The sequence below is a fragment of the Rattus norvegicus genome, chromosome 15 (genome assembly GCF_036323735.1).
Source record: "Rattus norvegicus strain BN/NHsdMcwi chromosome 15, GRCr8, whole genome shotgun sequence".
In the NCBI taxonomy this organism is placed as follows: domain Eukaryota; kingdom Metazoa; phylum Chordata; class Mammalia; order Rodentia; family Muridae; genus Rattus; species Rattus norvegicus.
Genome location: NC_086033.1, coordinates 57,441,613 through 57,460,689, shown reverse-complemented (window position 1 = coordinate 57,460,689; position 19,077 = coordinate 57,441,613). Strand labels below are relative to the sequence as shown.

The following is a 19,077-nucleotide window of genomic DNA, read 5'->3' as shown; positions in this document are numbered from 1 at the left end:
TAGATTAGTAAGTAGACCCCCAAAATACAACTAAGAATTATTTCAAAAAAAATTATAAGATTAAGGGTATAAAAATTAAGAATTCTAATTCTTAAATAGTAAAGTAAAGGTGGAAGCTGAAATGTTTGTTAAGAAAGATGCATATATATTATAAAACGGCCAGGAAACTCATGAAGTGTGGGAATGCATGCCAGGTAAGGGCTGTCTTCTGTCTCAGAATTGTCAAATTAAGGTATAATAATACTGTTTTGAGGTTTCAGTGATAGTAATACTGTTGATAGGGGTCTAAATGTTTTCTTTTCCAAAAAATAGTTTTAGCAGAACAGATAGACTAAAAACATAAAGTATATGTCTCTGGTTCAGTATGCTGAAGGGCCCACAGAATGGTGCTTACAGAGGACTTACTTGGAGCTGGAGAGAAGGCTCCGTGGTTAAGGACCCTGGCCGCTGTTCCAGAGTGTCCAGGTCCAGTTCTTAGCAGCAGTTAATCAAGAATGGGTAACTCCTGGGTTGGGGATTTAGCTCAGTGGTAGAGCGCTTGCCTAGCAAGCGCAAGGCCTCCGGAAAAAAAAAAAAAAAAAAAAAAAAAAAAAAAAGAAAAAAAGAAAAGAAAAGAAAAGAAGAATGGGTAACTCCCGTCCAAGGGGATCTGATACCTTCTTGTGATTCCTTCAGACACATAGAACACGGATGCACACACAGGCAAAACACTCATACACGAAAAAATAAATACAACTCTGGGAAAAAGCTAAGAGAAAGATTAGATACTCACGATATAGTGTGCTTTATGGGATCTCAGAGAAGCGATCCTTCCTGCCTGGCTCTGATGTAGCAGAACATCTGTCTGACACCGTGAATTAGTGGCTCTGATTCTTCTGAAACAAATGCTGGACAGAACAGTTGATTTTGAGTATATCTACCCACAGGATAATATACAACCATTTCATATGATGCTATATTCATTTATTTAACTTCTGTTGCTGCTTCTGTTTGAGATAGGATACTGCCTTATGTGTAGCCCAGGGTGGCTTCAACTCAACATTGAGCTCAGGCTGGCTGGGAATTCCCCAGTGCTTCTTTTGTTTCACCTTCCCAAGCACTGGGATTATAGGCATATGCCATCATAACCAGCTTTATGCAATGCTTTAAATGTTGTTCGTAATACTTTTTTGAGTGTGTAGTAGGTACCAGGTGGTGTATAAAGCTTTCTGTGCCTTTACTGTGTTCTATTATTAAAGTGTTTAATGATAGAAAAATATTTATGAAATGTTATTAAAACATTTATTCATCAGATTATAGAGCTAAATATAGAGCACAGTTCTAGCTTTGATTAAAAGAAAATGTGTGGCTAGAGAGATAGTTCATTGGTTAAGAACACTGGATGCTCTTCCAGAGGATCCAGGTTTGGTTCCCACCACACTCACATGGTGCTCACAACTGACTGGAGCTCCAGTCTCAGGACCCTCCATGGGCACTGGGACCCACAGGCACAGACACACATGCAGGCAAAGCACCCAAACATATAAAGAAAATTAAAGGAAAGAAAGAGCAAGCAGGAAAGAAAATGTGCTAATTGAATATAAATACCCTGAAAAATATATACTGTGGTATTGAGCATGACTGCTTTTTATATGGCATTTTTATGATTTTTAACTTTTTCACATTGTTACTTAAGTGAGGGATACCAACATAACCAGTAAGCGATAGAAAGTACAGTTAAGGCCGGTGGACATATAATGTGCCTTTCTTTGTTTCAGACTCTCATTGAACAAATAGAGCAACGTTCTGAGAAGATACCCGAGTGAGTACTCTTGTCTTCTTGTCCCGCCCTCCCAGTGTTGCTCTCCACAGCCTCGGAGCAGCTGCCTCCCTCTCTTCTCAGCCACACAGTCTGTTTAGAGAGCAGAGTCTCGGGCTTGACTTAGCAAGCTTGTCATGGTGATAGTAGCACAATTTCCTTCTTTCTCAGGCAGGCAGGTGTGAGCAAATGAGAGGCGGCCATTATGGCTTTAGAAGCCTGGCAACCTATTCTGGAATTTAAGATCAGATTTATTTTTTGTATTTCAAATAAAAATTAATAAAATGTGTACTCTAGTCTTACTATTTATTTTTAGTTGACAGTATTTTATGTCCATTGTCTGTAGTGATTTTAAAGGTATTTTAATTCAGCCGTCTCATGTACTTTGACCTTCCTTCTTCCCCATCCCCTTCCTCTCTATCTGTTCGTTAGCAGGTCTCTCCTTTCCCCAGCTGGCCCCCTCTACTTTCATGTCTTGTGTGTGTATGTGTAAATCCAGCTGCCACACAGGAGAGGAGGAATCATATAGTATGTCTCATCTTGTTCTTCATTTGCCTCTGTCAGATACCAGCACCTGCTCAATGATATCCACCAGTGTTACCTTGATCAGCGGGAGCTCCTTTTGGGCCCAAGTATTGCCTACACTGTCACGGAGCTAACCAGCCAGAACAACAGAGACCATTGTGCCTTGGTGAGTGCCTGCTGGTAGACAAGGCCTGCGCTTTGCTCTTTGAGCTATGCTGGTTCACCATATTGACTTGGAAAACTCTTCTCCAAGTCTGACTGTATTCCCGATGCTAGTCAGCACCTCTAACCTTATTTCTGTGGTGTACAGCGTTGTGGAGAAAGTCAGTCATATCCGACTCAGCAAGCTGACATTGTTCTGCTTTCCCAAATCAAGGATTTTTCCATATTGGAAATTAGTCCTTCAACTTTGTAAAATAGTCTTACTTTTTTTTCAATATGAAGATTTATAAGTATGTACTTTTCTTTGAATATGTCTTTGAATTCATCTTTGAAAGATGAAGTTTCAGAGTTAGTGGGTTTATGTTAAAAGTAATTTTTAGGTGTTCCTTTTCTTTTTTCCTTTTTTGGTTTAAGCCACTATGCAACCTAGATTTGCTTGATGTTTGCTTGTCCCACCTCAGCCTTCTGATTGCTGGGGTTACATGTTTGTGCCACCAGCTTAGTTCTCCATGCAGAAATGCCCTTTTGTTCAGTGTGACTTTAACTCATACTTTAGAAAAACATATTAAAAACTCTTTTTAAAAGTATCCCCTTTTAGCCCCCTTTTAACTAGAAAATCATGTTTATTTTCAAGAAAATAAAACAGTAAGAAATTAAAATTGGATCCTATTTTGCAGTAATCCATTGAGAACCACCCATTTTCTGTTTTCCAGAGAGTTGCTTATAAACCTGTGTGTAATCTCTCTATAAGAGCTGGAGGTCGTGTTTGAGTGGCATGTGCTTGTTTATTGCAGGTTCGCAGTGGCTGTGCCTTTATGGTCCATGTCTGCCAAGATGAGCACCAACTTTACAATGAATTTTTTACAAAGCCAACATCAAAATTAGAGTAAGTGATGCATGGAATGGCTCTTGTGGATAAGACTTAATTTGCTGTTGACAATAATGGAGCAATATATTGTAGATATATTGTATATATTCTAATACATTCTACAGTTAGCTGCAGTGTTTGAACTGTGTTGTGTATGGAAGCAGAATATTGTTGAGTGGGATTGTTTTTTTAAGTCTGTAGTGAAAGGAAAGCATACTTTCACATTTTTTGTAGTAACGTTTGGAGACATTCTGGGATGAAACCAAGAAGTCTAAGAACTAAGCCCTGGGATATGGAGCCTCCATATACTGGTTCTTTCTAGTTTAGAATTCTGTGTGGGTAACTGATAAACAGTACTTACAAATATACATGTTCTGTGATAATCATTTTTTAAAAGTGGTTTTCAGGACCACTGTTAGTCACTTGATTCTCCCATGTTGGCTGTTTTTGTATCAAAAAGATCCCAAAGATTTTGACTCATATTTAGGAAGAGAGAAATGTATTTCTTGATTTTGGTTGGTGATTCCTCAGTGAAGATCTGTATGTAGAAGGGTACTGTTAGCAGTCTGAAGAACGTACACACCTAACCTTGTTTCTTCAAATGCTTAAAATTTCCCAGAATACTTGGTGTGGGCTCAAAGTACTTGAGTTTTTTTGTTTCCGGAGCTGGGGACCGAACCCAGGGCCTTGCGCTTCCTAGGCAAGCGCTCTACCACTGAGCTAAATCCCCACCCCTTGAGTTTTTTTTCTTCTTAAACGTTGTTGTTGTTGTTGTCGTTGTTGTTTTTGTGAGTTTCTTTTGAGACAGAGTTCTAAGTAGCCATGGCTGTCCTGGAACTCACTGTGTAGACCAGGCTGACTTTGAATGCACAGAGATCTGCCTGCTTCTGCCTCTCAAGTGCTAGGATTAAAGGTGTGCTCCACCTGGCTGGTGGTTTGTTTTTTTTTTAAGTTTGAAGATGTGTTTGGAATGTGTGGGGATAACTGTTTGATCTGCAGTGATGTAGAATATAAAAAGTAATAATGCTTACTGGAATAAACCATATTTTGAAACAATATAAAATTAGTGTTAAAATTTGTAAATGGTTGACTTATAGTTGGAGACATCTAGTGTGGATTAACTGTTACAGTTAAGTGTTGATTTTAGAACAAAAGGAGTCTACAGACTCATTCTCAATCCTCACACTATAGTGTGTGCCCAGTTACCATTTTCCAGTCGACATTATTCTTTTTTCTGACTAGAGGAGATGCACATTGGAAAATATCCTGAGCATTTTACTATCAACAACTTACTCTGTCCTTCCGTTCAGCGAACTGTTGGAGAAACTGTGCGTGTCACTGTATGACGTGTTCCGGCCGTTGATCATCCACGTCATTCACCTAGAGACTCTGTCTGAGCTCTGTGGGATTCTTAAAAATGAGGTGCTTGAAGACCATGTACAGAACAACGGTAACTATGCGGAAGTGATCACTTTAAAGGACTTCTTAACTATCTGTGGTCAGTGAATGTGACAAAGATGGGATTTTCCTTAACAGCCGCAGTTCATACATACTTAGTTTTTAAGTTTTAAAATTTTCAAGTAGAAGGCTAACGTTTTGGAGCTTGGGTTACTATCTTACTCCTTTTCAAGTAAATGTGTGTCTTCATCTGGAACCATTTAATGGTTCAAATTAAACAGATAAGAGTTTTGAAATCTGGTGAAGTCAGTAATGAAATTGTCACTTTCCATTTTGGCCTTTGGAGTCCAGAGAAAACTGACCCTTGGCTTTCGTTAGGGATCTAGCACACCAGAGTCAGCTCACGTCATGCTTTCGATTGAGAGCAAGGAGTTGTTAGCATCCTTAGGTAGTAGTGGTGCCCCATCATCTTCCGTGTCCATGAGAACAGCTCTTCTCTCAGCTGGTGTCTCCTGATTAGATTGCGGTAGGGAGCATGGCTTGATGTCTTGGAAAACCTGTTTTGAAATGGTCCCTCTGTGTGCTGGGGGTTATTGCTGCTGCCACTTCCATCAGCCGGCATCACGTTGCTCTCCAAAGTCGCTCTTTCTGTAGTTAGCTCGTTCTGTCCGTGGTTTCTCTATCCCAGTGCTTCTGAATGTAGGGTGATTTTCAAGAGCTACGAATGTTTTCCATTACTGTGCAGTATCTCTAGTCCCTGACCCTTGGAAAGAGAGTACTGATTTATGTTTTAACATTAGTGGCATCTTAGAAAGGGAGAAAAATTATATAAATTCATATTTCACTTTTTTTCTTTGTAAAATGGGGGATGACAACCCAATTGGTAAGCTGCCTGAGGTATCTTGTAGTGTTGTGCTGAGCTGTGTGAATTAACATAGCACAGTGTCCTCTCAAGACCCAGACTCACTATGAATGTAAATAATAATATAATGCAGTTTTCACAGTCCTGAAGAAGGTGGATTTATTTCCCCTGACAAACCTGAGGCAGTGGAGAGCTGTTCATTATATTTTCCTAATATCAATGAGCCATATTGGAGTAAAGTTCAGCAACAGTGTCTGAAGGAGAGTGGTTCGTGCCACGTCAGGGCAGGCCAGTGATCTCCGCTTAGTTAAAAGGAAGCCGGGCTGGATAATGACTTTTTTTTTTTTTTTTTTAAAGCTGAACAGCTGGGGGCCTTTGCAGCTGGAGTAAAGCAGATGTTGGAAGATGTACAAGAGAGGCTTGTGTATCGCACCCATATCTACATTCAGACGGACATCACAGGCTATAAACCAGCTCCTGGAGACCTGGCGTACCCTGATAAGCTTGTCATGATGGAGGTGGGTCTCTTCACCTGCTCACTGCTCCCGCACACTTTGGGGATGTCTTACACTGACATAGAATAGAAAACCAAATGCGATTGCCATGAAGTCATTGGAATGGAAACTAAGCAACTGAATACAGATGGTTCGTCTGTTCTTCTGTCGGGTAACCTTTCTCTATGGCTTTCTCTCCTTTGTCAGGATGATACATACATCTTTAACTTTTAAACTGAGTTAGTGATTCTCATTTCTTTGTGAATGACATATAAAATATGCCACACACACACATGCATACACACATGCACACACACGCACACACACATACACACGCACACACACATGCACACGCACACACACATGCACATACACATACACACACATACACACACGCACACACATACACACATACACACACACACATACACGCAGACACACATACACACACGTTCACACACGCACACACACACATACACACATACACATACACACGCATACACACACACATGCATACACACATACACATACACGCAGACACACATACACATACACACACATACACACACACACACACACACACACACACACACAATTTTTTTTTTTAAATAGCAGCCAACACAGATAGTGACGGTAGCCTGGCCCTTTGCTGTGCTCTGGATTATGTTGTACCAGCTCTGGAGTTCGTTATTTGCTATGACCTTTGGGCAGAGTTCACAGGCTGCCTAGGCTGTCAGTGCTATGGCAGGTTGTTAGGGTGCAGAGCTTTTAAAGGGGAAGCTTAGGAAGAACAGCAAAGTCTTTATAGTAATGCAGTGACCTCGATGAGTCCAACAGTGTCGTCTTTACTTCTACCTGCCGCTCTCCTCAGCTGTTTTAGGGAGGGTTTGTTTCAGGCATTGTTTCAACCTGTAAATACTTTGGTAGGTAACTCTGGAAGGTCAGGGTCATTTTATTTTTAACATAATCATAGTAGAATTTCTCACCTAAAAACAACAGCGTTCCTACAGTTCTGGGCTCAGATACCCAGGGTTTCAGAGTCAGCAGTTGTTAATGCTCTTGTCATATCACCTTAGATTTTTGTCAGTATGGTTTGTCACTTGATCATAGAAAGTAATTTGAGTACTTAAAACTAAAAAAAAAAATTATTTATGTATGCATGCATGTGTGTGTGTGTGTGTGTGTGCTGTGAGTGTCTCTATGGAGGCCAGAAGGCATAGGATCCCCTTGAAGCTGGAGAAGCAGGTGGGTGTGAGTGCTTGTGGTACCCCTGCCTGATGTGGTAGCTGGGGACCAGCTGAGGGCCCTTGGAAGAGAAGCCTGTCATTATGCTAGCTTTGCAGTTGTTGCTCCACCCCAAGCTAAGGACTCTTGATACTTGGCTTTGCTCATGGCAAAGTATAAAGTATAAAAAAATGAAGTTAAGGCTTCTCTTCTACTTCGTTTTGTGTTTTATTTTTATAACTGACTGTTTTGAAGGAACAAGGATTTGTCTCATTGTTCTTTTTTTTTTTTTTTTTTTTTTTGTTTTGGTGAATACAGAAGAGTTGACTTCATTATATCAAAGGGACATATGAGGCCTTACCATTAAAGGCTGAGGTGGTGATGATGAAGGAGTATTTCTACTTTGTAATGATACCATTGGATGATCCTTGAGTATTATAGGAGTTCCCAGAACATCTCTTCAGCTGGTCCAGATTGTAAAACGCAAAGAAAAATTGCACCTGAGTATTCTTTCTTGTTTCTCTATGTAGCAAATTGCACAGAGTTTAAAGGATGAACAGAAGAAGACACCTTCAGAAGCTTCCTTTTCAGATGTACGGTTAGAAGAAGGAGAGTCCAGTAGTTTAAGAAAGTCTGGTATGTTATGATGGCTTAACTTCTGTCATCCGTTCATTCAGTTAGTTAACCTCACTGTGGACTGTGTCTCTGACCTTCAGACTTTCTGGGGCAGATTGATAGATCCCAAATGTTATTCAGTAGAGTAAAATGCTCATGGCATATACTGGACGCTCCGAGACCATGAAGGGCTTTGGGGCATAGAAGTGGGGAAAGGCATATGCTGGGTGCAGGAGGCGGGGTTCAGTGTGAGGTATGGTGTCTGGAAGCTGGAGATGTTTTTATAGAGTGTGAGCAGGTCAGGTAAAGTCACGTACCACTCTTGGTGTAGTGGTCCTGAGTTGTATAAGAAAGCAGGCTTCAGAAACCATGGAGAGCAAGCCAGTAAGCAGCATCCCTCCCCAGCCTCTGCTTAAGGTGTCTGTCTTGAGCTCTTGCTCTGGCTTCCTTTAGTGACAGACTGTGACTTAGGAGCTGTAAGATTACATAGCCCCTTCCTCCCCTACGTAGGTTTTGGTTAGTGTATTACAGCAGCAAGGAAGCCAGCCAACAGGGAAGGATCTAGAACTGCCCTCTGTTGTTCAGCTGCTCTCCACTGAGCGTGTGAAATGTGGATAGTGTGGAGACCTGAAGGAAGGGGAGGGCCCAGGGCTCATGGAGAGAGTGATGTCAGATGAGTTGCCGGAGGACCATGGGTTTGCCCTCTCCTGCTATGGTTTGTGGCTATGCCAGGAGATTCTCCTCTGGTACAGCTAAATAGAGTAAAGAGTGAGCAGACAAGCTGGCTACAGCTCCTGATGGCCCAAGTCTTCCTTAGTACTTTTTAGTGCTTAATGTGAAGGAGGGACCCTACAGATAAAACTCTAGGGACTCTACTGCCTAAGTGTTCTTTGACCTCCCCCTCCCCCTCTCCCTCTCCCTCTCCCTCTCTCTCCCTCTCTCTCCCTTTCCCTTTCCCTCTCCCTCTCCCCCTCCCCTCCCCTTCCCTCTCCCTCTCCTCCCTCTCCATCAGGGTTTTGTGTAAACTAGGTTGTCTTTGAACTTCTGATCTTCCTGCCTCTACTTTCTGAATGCTGGGATTACTGGTTCACTCCGCTATACTGCATTTGCAGTGCTGAGGGATGACATCCATGTCTTTGTGTGTTCTAGGCAAGGACTCCACTGGCTTTAAGAAATTTAAAATTAGATCGTAGATTGAGGAATGGCCTTATTGAAGGGATTAAAGATTATTCAAGTGTTACACAATTTTGAAAAAAGTATACCTTCAAAACTTTTATTATTTAAAGAGTTTTCCCCTCTATCTTTATTTTCTGTGTATGGATGTTTTCCCTACATCTGTGTTTGTATACCACATGCATATAGTGCCTTTGGGGCCAGAGAGGGCTTCAGAGCCTCTGGAGCTGGAGTTACAGAGGGTTGTGAGCTGCCGTAGGTGCTGGGAACAGACTCAGGCTATAGAGGAGCAGCCAGTGCTCTTGACCACTGAGCCATCATACCAGCCCCTCTTCAGATTTTGAACAACCCAGATGCGGATTTTGGGTGGGGGAGCATGCATGTCTGTGTATCTCTCTGTACCCAGGCTGTCCTGGAAGTGGCTGTGTTTAAGGCTGGCCTCAAACTCAGGGTCTGTCTGCCTCTGCTTCTCAAGTGCTTGGGTTAAAGACGTGCCACCGCTGCTTGGCCACATCTAGATATTTTTTTTTAAAAAGAAATAATGTTTACTTTGCAATATTACTAATTTATCATATACTTTATTATTGAAAAAAATATGTAGAGACTTAGATTTGAGACAGCATTATCATAAATGCACACAAACACACTTTTTTGGCAGGGTCTTATTGTCTTATTGCTCTCCTTGAAGGCTTGACAATTCTCCATCAGCCTCAAGTGGTGGCATTAAAGATATGTGCCCCGACACCAGGCAGCCAGACACTAAATGGTTAATGTCCTTGTTTTGCCCTCCAGTAGGATTGTGTCTCTCCAGAATGAGGACATCTCTCTTGTAACCACAGTAATGTGAGAATCAGCTCTTGCCTCAGAGATGTATACAAGCACCACCTTTGTGGTTGTTTTAAGTTGGGCTTTGGATACTGAAGTGACTGATTCTCTTGCTAAGGTATCCTGTTCAGGCACTCTCCGATGGCCAAAAACTGCTTTCTCTGACCTTTCCAATTGTGGAGACAGTTCTTATCATCTGAGAACTAGTGTACCAACAAGACCTGTTAAGTGTTAAACTCAGAACTGAAGGCAAGGTGCCAGACAAGCCAGCTTTGACCCAAAACTCAGAACTGAAGGCAAGGTGCCAGACAAGCCAGCTTTGACCCATGTCCTGTTTAAGATGGCCGTGTTTTACCTGGCCTGGTGTAGTAACCTCCCTGGCTACTTGGGAGGCTGAGTGAAGAGGATCACAAGTTGAAGACCTGCCTAAACTACCAGTGAATTTAGGGCAGCATGAACAACTTAGCAGGATGCTGTCTCAGGATTTAAAAGGAGGGGAATGGGACTGTAGTGCAGTGCCTGTGTTTGCCCAGCATTGTGAGGCCTCGAGTCTAGTCCCTGTACTGGAAACATTAGCATTTTCTTCTCACTCTCTACCTTCATTGGTGTGTACTGCAAATAGATCTTCTAGAACCTGTTTGTGGTCCTCAGATATGCTGTTGATGTAGTCCATAAAGAGTATTGATCATAGTTTGTGAAGAACACTAGGGTTGAATGGTATTGAGCATCTGTGTACAGGTGGAATGTGTGTATCCATGTGTACTCCAGTTTTAAAGTCTTAACCCTTACTTATCACTGGTTTAGACTTCTAGGGTACTTTTATTAAACTTTAGTGGGGGAAAATTGGTGATAGCCAATGTAAATAAATAGTTTATAGCTGCCATGTGATTTACTGTATGACAGATATCTACAAGCCTGGAATATGTGTTTTTTTTTCCATTTGGGTTTTAGGTTCAACAGACTCCCTCAATCCTAGACCACAGACCACGATTTCTCCAGCAGATCTTCACGGGATGTGGTATCCCACAGTTCGAAGGACACTTGTCTGTCTCTCCAAATTATATAGATGCATAGATGTATGTGTGTGAATCCTTATATCTTTACTGTGACTTGTTTATTCTAGGATTTTCTTGGAATATTTTTAAGTTTAATCTACTTTAAGAGCCTGATGCAGTATTTTGTTGATATTCTTAGAGTTTTGATCTTTAGATATGGTGGTAATTTGAAGGTTAATCTATTTTAAGGGCTCCTTGAAACTGTGGGTAAATTTTAAATATGTGTTTATATTTGTGTCCCTCTGAGGACCAAGGCTGTAGTTTTTATCAAATTTTAAAGGAGTCTATGATCATGAATAAGTTTAAAATTACTAATTAATGTCTCTGCTTTAGTTTTTATGTGAAGAAAAGAGATGCAGGAATTTGAGGCAGTACGCTGAGATGCATTTAATAGTTAGCATTAAATGTGGCCACTGCAGTCTGTTTTTGTTGTTGAGACCAGGTCTTGCTAAGCAGGTGGCTGTAGTTGACCTTGAATCTGCAGGTCCCTGTGCTGGTATTTCAGGTGGGCACCACCATGCCTCATCCCTGTAAATTGGCTTTGCACTTAACTTTCGGCCAGCATCCTTAACAAGTAGTGTGAGGTTGCCCATGTTCCTAGCCATGAACTAAGTTTAGTTACTTCTGAAGTCAGCAGAACTTTTTTTAAAGCACCTTTTTAGACCTTGCATTGGTTTGAGAAACAGTTATTTTAAGCATGCTGACTTAATGATACAGTTTTATTCCCTACAGTGGTAGATTTGAATACATATTTGTTGCCAGTGGGTAATGTTTAGAGCAAAATAGTTGTATAGATTTGGTGATTTCAACTCTTTGTTTTTTAATTGATTATAATCCTACTGCATGTGAAGAGAAGTCATGTAACGAGTTGTTCAGACTCCTCTACTTTTTAAGAATATAGCTCAAAAGGAATAGGCGTGCCTAGCTCTGAAGTACAAATCTTTTTTTTTTTTTTTTTGGTTCTTTTTTTCGGAGCTGGGGACCGAACTCAGGGCCTTGCGCTTCCTAGGTAAGCGCTCTACCACTGAGCTAAATCCCCAGCCCCCAAATCTTTTATTCATTTATTTTTTGTTTGTGTCTCCCCTGCTCCCCAGACAGTGTCTTCTATAGTCCAGGCTGGCCTCCTTCTTGATATTGTCACTGAGACTGTCCTGCCTTTTGATTATAGGCAGGTGCCACCAAGCCTGGCTCCACTGAATTGTACTTAAAATTTAAAATGTATATTTGATGTGTATACATGTTTTGCCTGCATATATATCTGGGCATCATGTGTATACTGTACCAGAGGATTATAGAGGAAGGCATCACAGATGAACCTGGAGTCATAGATGGTTGTGAGCCACTGTGTAGGTAGCTCAAACCTGGGGTCCTCTGGAAGAGCAGCCAGTTCTCTTAACCACGTAAGCCATCTCTCCAGCCCTCACTTACACGAATTTAACCAAATGCCTCAGAATGCTCTGTACTTTTCACAGTATTCTAAAATTTATATTTTTATATTTCAAAATATTTATTTATTTGGTCAACTTTGTCCTGTCGATTATGTTGTTTCCATGTTCTTCTGTTTAAAAGAAGATTTCAGAGAAGAGCCATGCATACAGATCTTCTCTAACTAAGTGTCTTCTCTAACTACCTGGATACATTTTTAGAAGATTCACTGAGAGTTTGTTTTATAGTTAATTTTGAGTTTAGAAGTAGCCTACTAGCTAGGTGTGGTGGTACACAATATTTATGGGAGTCTAGTACTAGGGAGTCTGAGGAAGGAGGGTCTGGAGTCTGAGGCCAGCATGCACTACATAGTAAGTTCTAGCACACTAACTGAGATTGTTCTGGAGTGGATATTCTGTAAGGTTAATCCTGCCTGCTTAATTGAGCCCTGTACCTCCCAGTGACCAGCACAGTGCTAACATGTTTAGTAAAGGACACATGAGCATTTCCAGACATGAGTACACATTACAGAGCCATGTGGTAGTCCTGAAAGATTGAATGGGCATAAAATATTTGAGGGAGAATGGTTTAAGTATGGAGGTAAACACTGTTCCCTGCTTTCATGGCTTTGCGCTTTCCTTTTTCTGTTTTGTCAACGACTACAAGGCTGATGTTTCTCTCTTCTTCCACCAGAGGGCGGTGTTCCAAGGATTATCACAGGAAGCCTTGTCTGCTTGCATACAGTCCTTGCTAGGAGCATCAGAGTCTATCAGCAAAAACAAGGTTTGATGAAGTGTTAGGTGAAAGTTTATTACTTGTAATAGTACTGTGCAACATGTCATTTATTTAGAGTCACAGAAATTTAAAGCTACTTAGCAGTAAGATTTGTTTGTTTAGTAGGAGAGAATTTAGAGACCCTTTGAAGGAAACTGGCATTTCATTATATGCTCACAGAAGATTGCACTAAGAGAGTCTACTTTGCTAATGTTCTAGGAATGGGACTGAGGGTCTAATGCTGTAGGAGAAAGATTCCTTGTTACTGCTTAGAGCCTGAGGAAGTGGTACTGCTGTTTCCCCAGAATACCAAGAAAGTGTGTTCAAGGAAACAACAGGCCATCATCCCTACAGTATTTTAAATAGTTGAATGGCTTTACCTGAAGGAAATCAGCCAGTTAGCTTCGATGTGACTTACAGTAGCTGCCGTGACCACATGGCTTATGGTTTGGAATCAGCACGGGCTCTGGGGCTGGAAGCTTCTGGTCTGTGCTTCTCCCTTGGCCTTACCAGGAAGTGGAGCCTGGACAGCAGCACTGCCCTCCTCACCTCTCCCAGGATGCCTGTGCCTGCAGAGAAGGAGCTCGGAGGGCACTGGTAGCACAGTGCGCCTGTGTTTGTAGTCTTCAAGCCGGTGCATTCCAGATCGACAGATTCCATTTCTAACTTCAAAACTTTAGATAATGGAGGAGAGTCTCCTGTTGGAAGTTGTCCCTAGAGAAGCCTTTGTGGCTGTTTCTCCTCTTGTGCATGGCGGCGAGAGAGAGCTCTACATAGGGATTAAAGGAGCATGGGACAGATGAGTTCTGGATAGGCAGAGCTAATAATGTTTGCAAGACTCATCTCTCACATTTTATGTTTGGTGAAATTTAGAACTCATGCCAAAGTCCCTGGTGGAGATGGTTAACTAAACTGGAACATGTTATGTATATGGAATATTACACAGCTGCTAAATGTAGAGATGTGAAACAATTAGTAATCATCACTTCACTGTATACGGACGTGTAAAGGATAACAGAAATAAGATACAGACTATGGCTTTATGTAGTAGAAATGCCATGGAGCACATGGGGGCTGGCTGAGCTCTGCCCTGATCCTACAGATTTATTATCCGTGGGCTTTGTACAGGAAGATGTTTCTCAGCTCATTGGGAGGAAAGGCTGACTTAACCGAAGATTCAGTCATGCACTGTGGCCTCTTATACCACTATCTCCTTTAAGCCCCTGAGCCTGCTGTACTTGCTCTCCACTGTCCCTTATGTAATTCTGTCTCCCACATGCTCTGAGTGTTAATGTCTGGAAACCTTCAGCTTGGTAAGCATCGTTAGCACATTTGTTTTTGTGGCTGAGATCTGTCATTTTTGCCTTTCAACTGAGGAGTGTTTTTAGTTTTTAAAAGGTAAATTATCACATACATAAATTGAGCACCCACTGTGTAGTAAATTAGATAGTACTATTTTCTTAAGTGACAGCGATTTTAATGAAGTCTACGTGACTCAGTTGCAGCTAGAACAAGTGTTTAGAGTGCGCAGCGTTTCTCGTTGGTGTGCTGCTGTGTCCCACCAGCCAGGTGAGCCGCCCGTACCCATGGCTGTCTCACGTGGTTGCGCTTCTTAGGAGTTGGTGGAGAGACTGAGAGCAGTCACTGCTTAGGAGTCCTCTTCCGTTTATGAAGGGTAACTTGATGTTTTCCTAACTTAATATGCAAACTTCATTAGAAATGTTTTCAACATAAAATTCGGCCTTGAGGAACACAAACTTTTATCACAAGGACTATAATTATTATTCTGACTTGGTCAGGTCAGAGCTCTGAGAGCCCCACTTCATTCAGTCCCAGGGCTCTTGAGGACAGTCCTGAGTTAGCAGAGGGCTTGTACAGGGCAGCCAGCACTCGGTGGGTGTCAGGTGCTCCAGGATGGGGTGCCGGGCCATTTCACACTTGGAGGCTCCTTTTGTACTGTGTCTAATATTTTGGATATCAAAACCATGTGGGCCAAATAGGGAAGGATGTCCTTCTATGAGAAGCGAAAAGGCTGTGAGTGAGCCAGTTCAGGCTCGTCCTTTGAGCGTCTCTGTGCTGCTCAGTGTGCCTCTTAGGTTGCAACATTTTTATTTTTTTAAACCTCTGGCCAAATTGAAAGTCTTCTCTTCCTAGCTTTTGTGTGGTTAGCTCTCTTGGATTCCCCTTAAGTAGAACAAGTGATAATGTTCAAAGTCTTAGCAAGATTTTCCAGAGAACTTTGACATGGGTCACGGTGGAGAGAGTTCATTGTACTGCAGAGAATTGTCACCTTGAGGCCGCAAATTTGCATAGATTTAATGTTGAATGATAGTGCCTTTTATATGTTCCTATTTTGGTTTAATCTGTGATAATATCCATTTCTTTTTTCTTATAATTTAGACTCAGATTGATGGACAACTTTTCTTAATTAAGCACCTTTTGATTCTTCGAGAACAAATTGCTCCATTTCACACTGAATTCACCATTAAGGAAATTTCCCTGGACCTCAAGAAAACTCGAGGTACTATGTTGTCCTGGCTGGCACAGTTGGGTGTGTTTGACCTGTCCAGATGTGTCAGCACAGGCTACAGGTTTATTTTATGTTCATCTGCAATTTCTTTTGCATGCTTTGCTTGCTAAGTATGTTACTTATTCATACTAAACTAAGCTGTCAGTATCCTAAGTACTTCTAATGTGTTGTATTTTCTTTATTAAAGGAGCTATATCTGAACATTTCCATATGTAATATAGTTTAACTCTCCTGGGCCCTTCCACATACTACCATTATAAGCAATTATAAGATGAGAATGACTATAATAAATTCCTATAAAATAAATAGCAAGTGTCATCAAGTTGGGGTTTACCTGAGTGCCTGAGAGCCAGGTTTTATTTCTGGCTCTTGTGTAAACTTGAACTGAGGAGTGGTTAACTTCAATAGCCCCTCTTTCTCCTGTGTAAAAGGAGCACAGTGACATCGTGTTACCTTCCTTGGTTTCTAAGATCATTAAGAGTGAAAATGAGCACAATGGTGTGTTACTGTGCTTAAGGTAACATCAAGTTGGGGATGGTTACTGTTAAGTAAGGTTGTGTGACATATGTCAATTCTGATTCATCTTGGGAAAGACGATTCATTTGTCTTAATTATTGTTATTGAACTTACAGATATTTTGGGGGGCGTGGTTCTAGACGGTTTCTGTGTGTAGCCCTGACTGTCCTGGAGCTCACTCTGTAGACTAGGCTGGCCTTGAACTCACAGAGGTCCACCTTGCTCCGCTTCCTGAGTGTTAGGATAAAGGTCTTGTGCCACTAGACTCAGGCAGAGTTAACAGATTTTGAAGAGATGAAAATACATACAAGTCAAGCTCTTGACTGTAAATTAAGGACACACCATAAATATCACAAGTTTTTTTTTTACAGTTTTTTTGTGAGCTCTGATTTTTTCTCAGTGATTTCCAGAGATTTAAGCTCTTATACCTTAAGCATTTGTTTGTGTAATGAGTTAACTTCACTCTTAATCTTGAGCTAACTGAAGGAATAGTGACTCATAATTTTCTGTGATTCAGAAATGCCAGCTAAAGAATCCCAAAGGTAGCAGCTTCTCGCTCCCCTGACACTGCTTCTCTGAAAGAGAGGATTTGATTTAGCTCAGCTGAGTTCCAGGCTGGCCTCCTCATGAGCCACATCAAAGCAGTGGGCCCCATGTTTGTCCCTGTGCTGTCATGTGACAGCTACAGCAAATGCCTTTTCATTTTGTAAAGCCCGTGGTATTTGTCATATAATTTGTCATTTTTATTTTTAAATAGCATCCAGGTTTTCTGGGCTTTGCTTTTAAAGAATGCCCAATGTTTTAAAAAAACATGTTTGCTCAAGGAGCTTCTGTCCCCAGCTCCTTGGTTGATTCCCTCCTTTTGGTGTGAGGTGTGAGAATGGTGCTTTTAACCACGTGGCGCTTGAGGCTGCTGATAGGGTGATAGGATGCTGCATGGTTCTTAACTCTCATCTCTTTCTAATCTGGATGCTGCTGCCACTTGGTTCTGCTCTAAGTCTGCAGAAAGAACTCAAGAAAATGAAGTGGACTAAGATTTTGGCAGGGATTCTTCCTACCATATAGTATGATGGTCATGCTCTTGCCACATGGTGACTCGGTTCTGTTCTCTGCAAAGAGTTTCTCCTGAGTACTAAATCTGATAGAGATTCCTTTTCATTCAGACCCAGTGCAAGGCAGTACTTACGACTGGGGGATAGAACAGGGCTGGGAGCAGTGCATGCTTTGTTTTTCCAGTGTGGTAAAGCAAAGCCATGGTCATTTAAAAACTGTCACTTGATAATACTTTCTGTCTTCACTCTTAAGTCTCTAACCTCTCATGACTAATGTTATATCTTATTGCATTTGAACATCAATGAGACCTTAGTACTTGCAGAGATTCTGGTTAGTCTGGAGGTTAAGGGGTAAATATGTCCTCTTGGTGTTTTCTTCTTGGCTGACACATTTCTTTATTCACTGCCATTCAAGCGAATAAATTTCTGTGCCAGCCAAGATCATAAAGAAGCTGGGTAAGTATGTGCATTTAAAAGAAATCTCTTAGCATCTAAAGGGGAAACAGTGAGACTTTGGATATTATCCCATTTTTTAAAAGGGTAAATGGATCATTGTGATCAATAGTAACTTTGTAGCTGTGGCTCTGCAGATGGCTGTGTGGCATGTGCTTACTGAGCTCAGCTCACTTAGCCCTTCCCGGAGGGACCAGGTGTGGATGGATGCTCCCTGGGTGGCAGCAGTTGAGAACTAGTGTTGCACAGGGCTTCTCTGTTGAACCTGTACCTGTTCACTGGATGAGTAATTTTGTTTCACAGATGCAGCATTTAAAATCCTGAACCCTATGACTGTTCCGAGATTTTTTAGGCTGAATAGCAACAATGCCTTGATAGAGTTCTTGTTGGAGGTGAGAAGGACTCTGTTTCATTGGTGGTGGGAGCTAAGTGGTATTCTTTACATGTCTGGTAATTTCTAGGCACACGCAAACAGAAGGAAATTGTTGTATCTTTTTCAGGGAACTCCTGAGATCAGAGAGCATTATCTTGACTCTAAGAAGGACGTGGATCGGCACCTGAAGTCAGCCTGTGAGCAGTTCATTCAGCAACAGACCAGGCTATTTGTAGAGCCACTGGAGGAGTTCATGACAAAGGTGCAGACCTTCTAGAGCCCTTCTCTCTCTTTCTTAGCATAGTGGGCAGAGAGTGAGATTGGCTCTTACTGTGTCTGTCTGGGAAAGTTTCCCTGTCCCAGGGCTGGTTTGCAGCTCAGGTGTAAGCTCAGCAGTGTGCTGTTTTGAAGAACTGATACCGCCCCGCTGGTCCCAGCTGAGCCCTGCGTGGTGTTTTCTGCTGTCTACATTATAAGTCCTCCCTGTGGTGGCTGGACGCTGAGTTTGCTGAAATCAGCTCCTGTTTGGGGCCTGTGTGGCAGCAGTCCCAGTTTCTTCTTATTTCTAGTTTTTTGAGACAGGTCTCCAGTGTCACGCTGTCTGTCATTGAACTTCTGGAGTAGCCAAGGATGATCTTGAATTTCTGCCCCACCTGCCATTCTCTCCAAGGAGCACATATACTGTGGTAACTGTTGATATACAGGTGGATATGAGGACATTCGGCTCAGATTGTCTTCTCTAAGGCTTTAAGAACTACAGTACAGTTTTCTTGTTCTAGAATACCACAGTATACATGTTGCATGAAGCTATTAAATAGGCCTTTGGCCTTTGACCTGTAGTAGGTGTAAAACAGTACTTGGAGTTGGGCGAGCTAGGCCTGCCCTTGTCTGCATATCCCAGCTGAAATCACCAGCGAGTCAGTGTCTTCTAGCCTCCTTTTTGAACATCTTTGTT

The 19,077-nt window shown here is 41.7% G+C and overlaps 1 protein-coding gene across 4 annotated transcripts in view; it reads left to right on the top strand.

The window, feature by feature from the left end:
• Cog3 (component of oligomeric golgi complex 3) overlaps positions 1 to 19,077 on the top strand; it is a 90,461-nt gene that overhangs the window by 19,765 nt on the left and 51,619 nt on the right. For all 4 annotated transcript variants that reach the window (XM_063274435.1, XM_063274434.1, XM_063274437.1 and 1 more), the window contains 11 exons: positions 1,758 to 1,801; positions 2,363 to 2,489; positions 3,280 to 3,371; positions 4,664 to 4,803; positions 5,971 to 6,131; positions 7,862 to 7,967; positions 10,896 to 11,020; positions 13,118 to 13,207; positions 15,599 to 15,719; positions 18,053 to 18,141; positions 18,250 to 18,384. In XM_063274435.1, the coding sequence (XP_063130505.1) occupies positions 1,758 to 1,801; positions 2,363 to 2,489; positions 3,280 to 3,371; positions 4,664 to 4,803; positions 5,971 to 6,131; positions 7,862 to 7,967; positions 10,896 to 11,020; positions 13,118 to 13,207; positions 15,599 to 15,719; positions 18,053 to 18,141; positions 18,250 to 18,384 (1,230 nt within the window). The remainder of the gene's footprint in view (positions 1 to 1,757; positions 1,802 to 2,362; positions 2,490 to 3,279; positions 3,372 to 4,663; positions 4,804 to 5,970; positions 6,132 to 7,861; positions 7,968 to 10,895; positions 11,021 to 13,117; positions 13,208 to 15,598; positions 15,720 to 18,052; positions 18,142 to 18,249; positions 18,385 to 19,077) is intronic.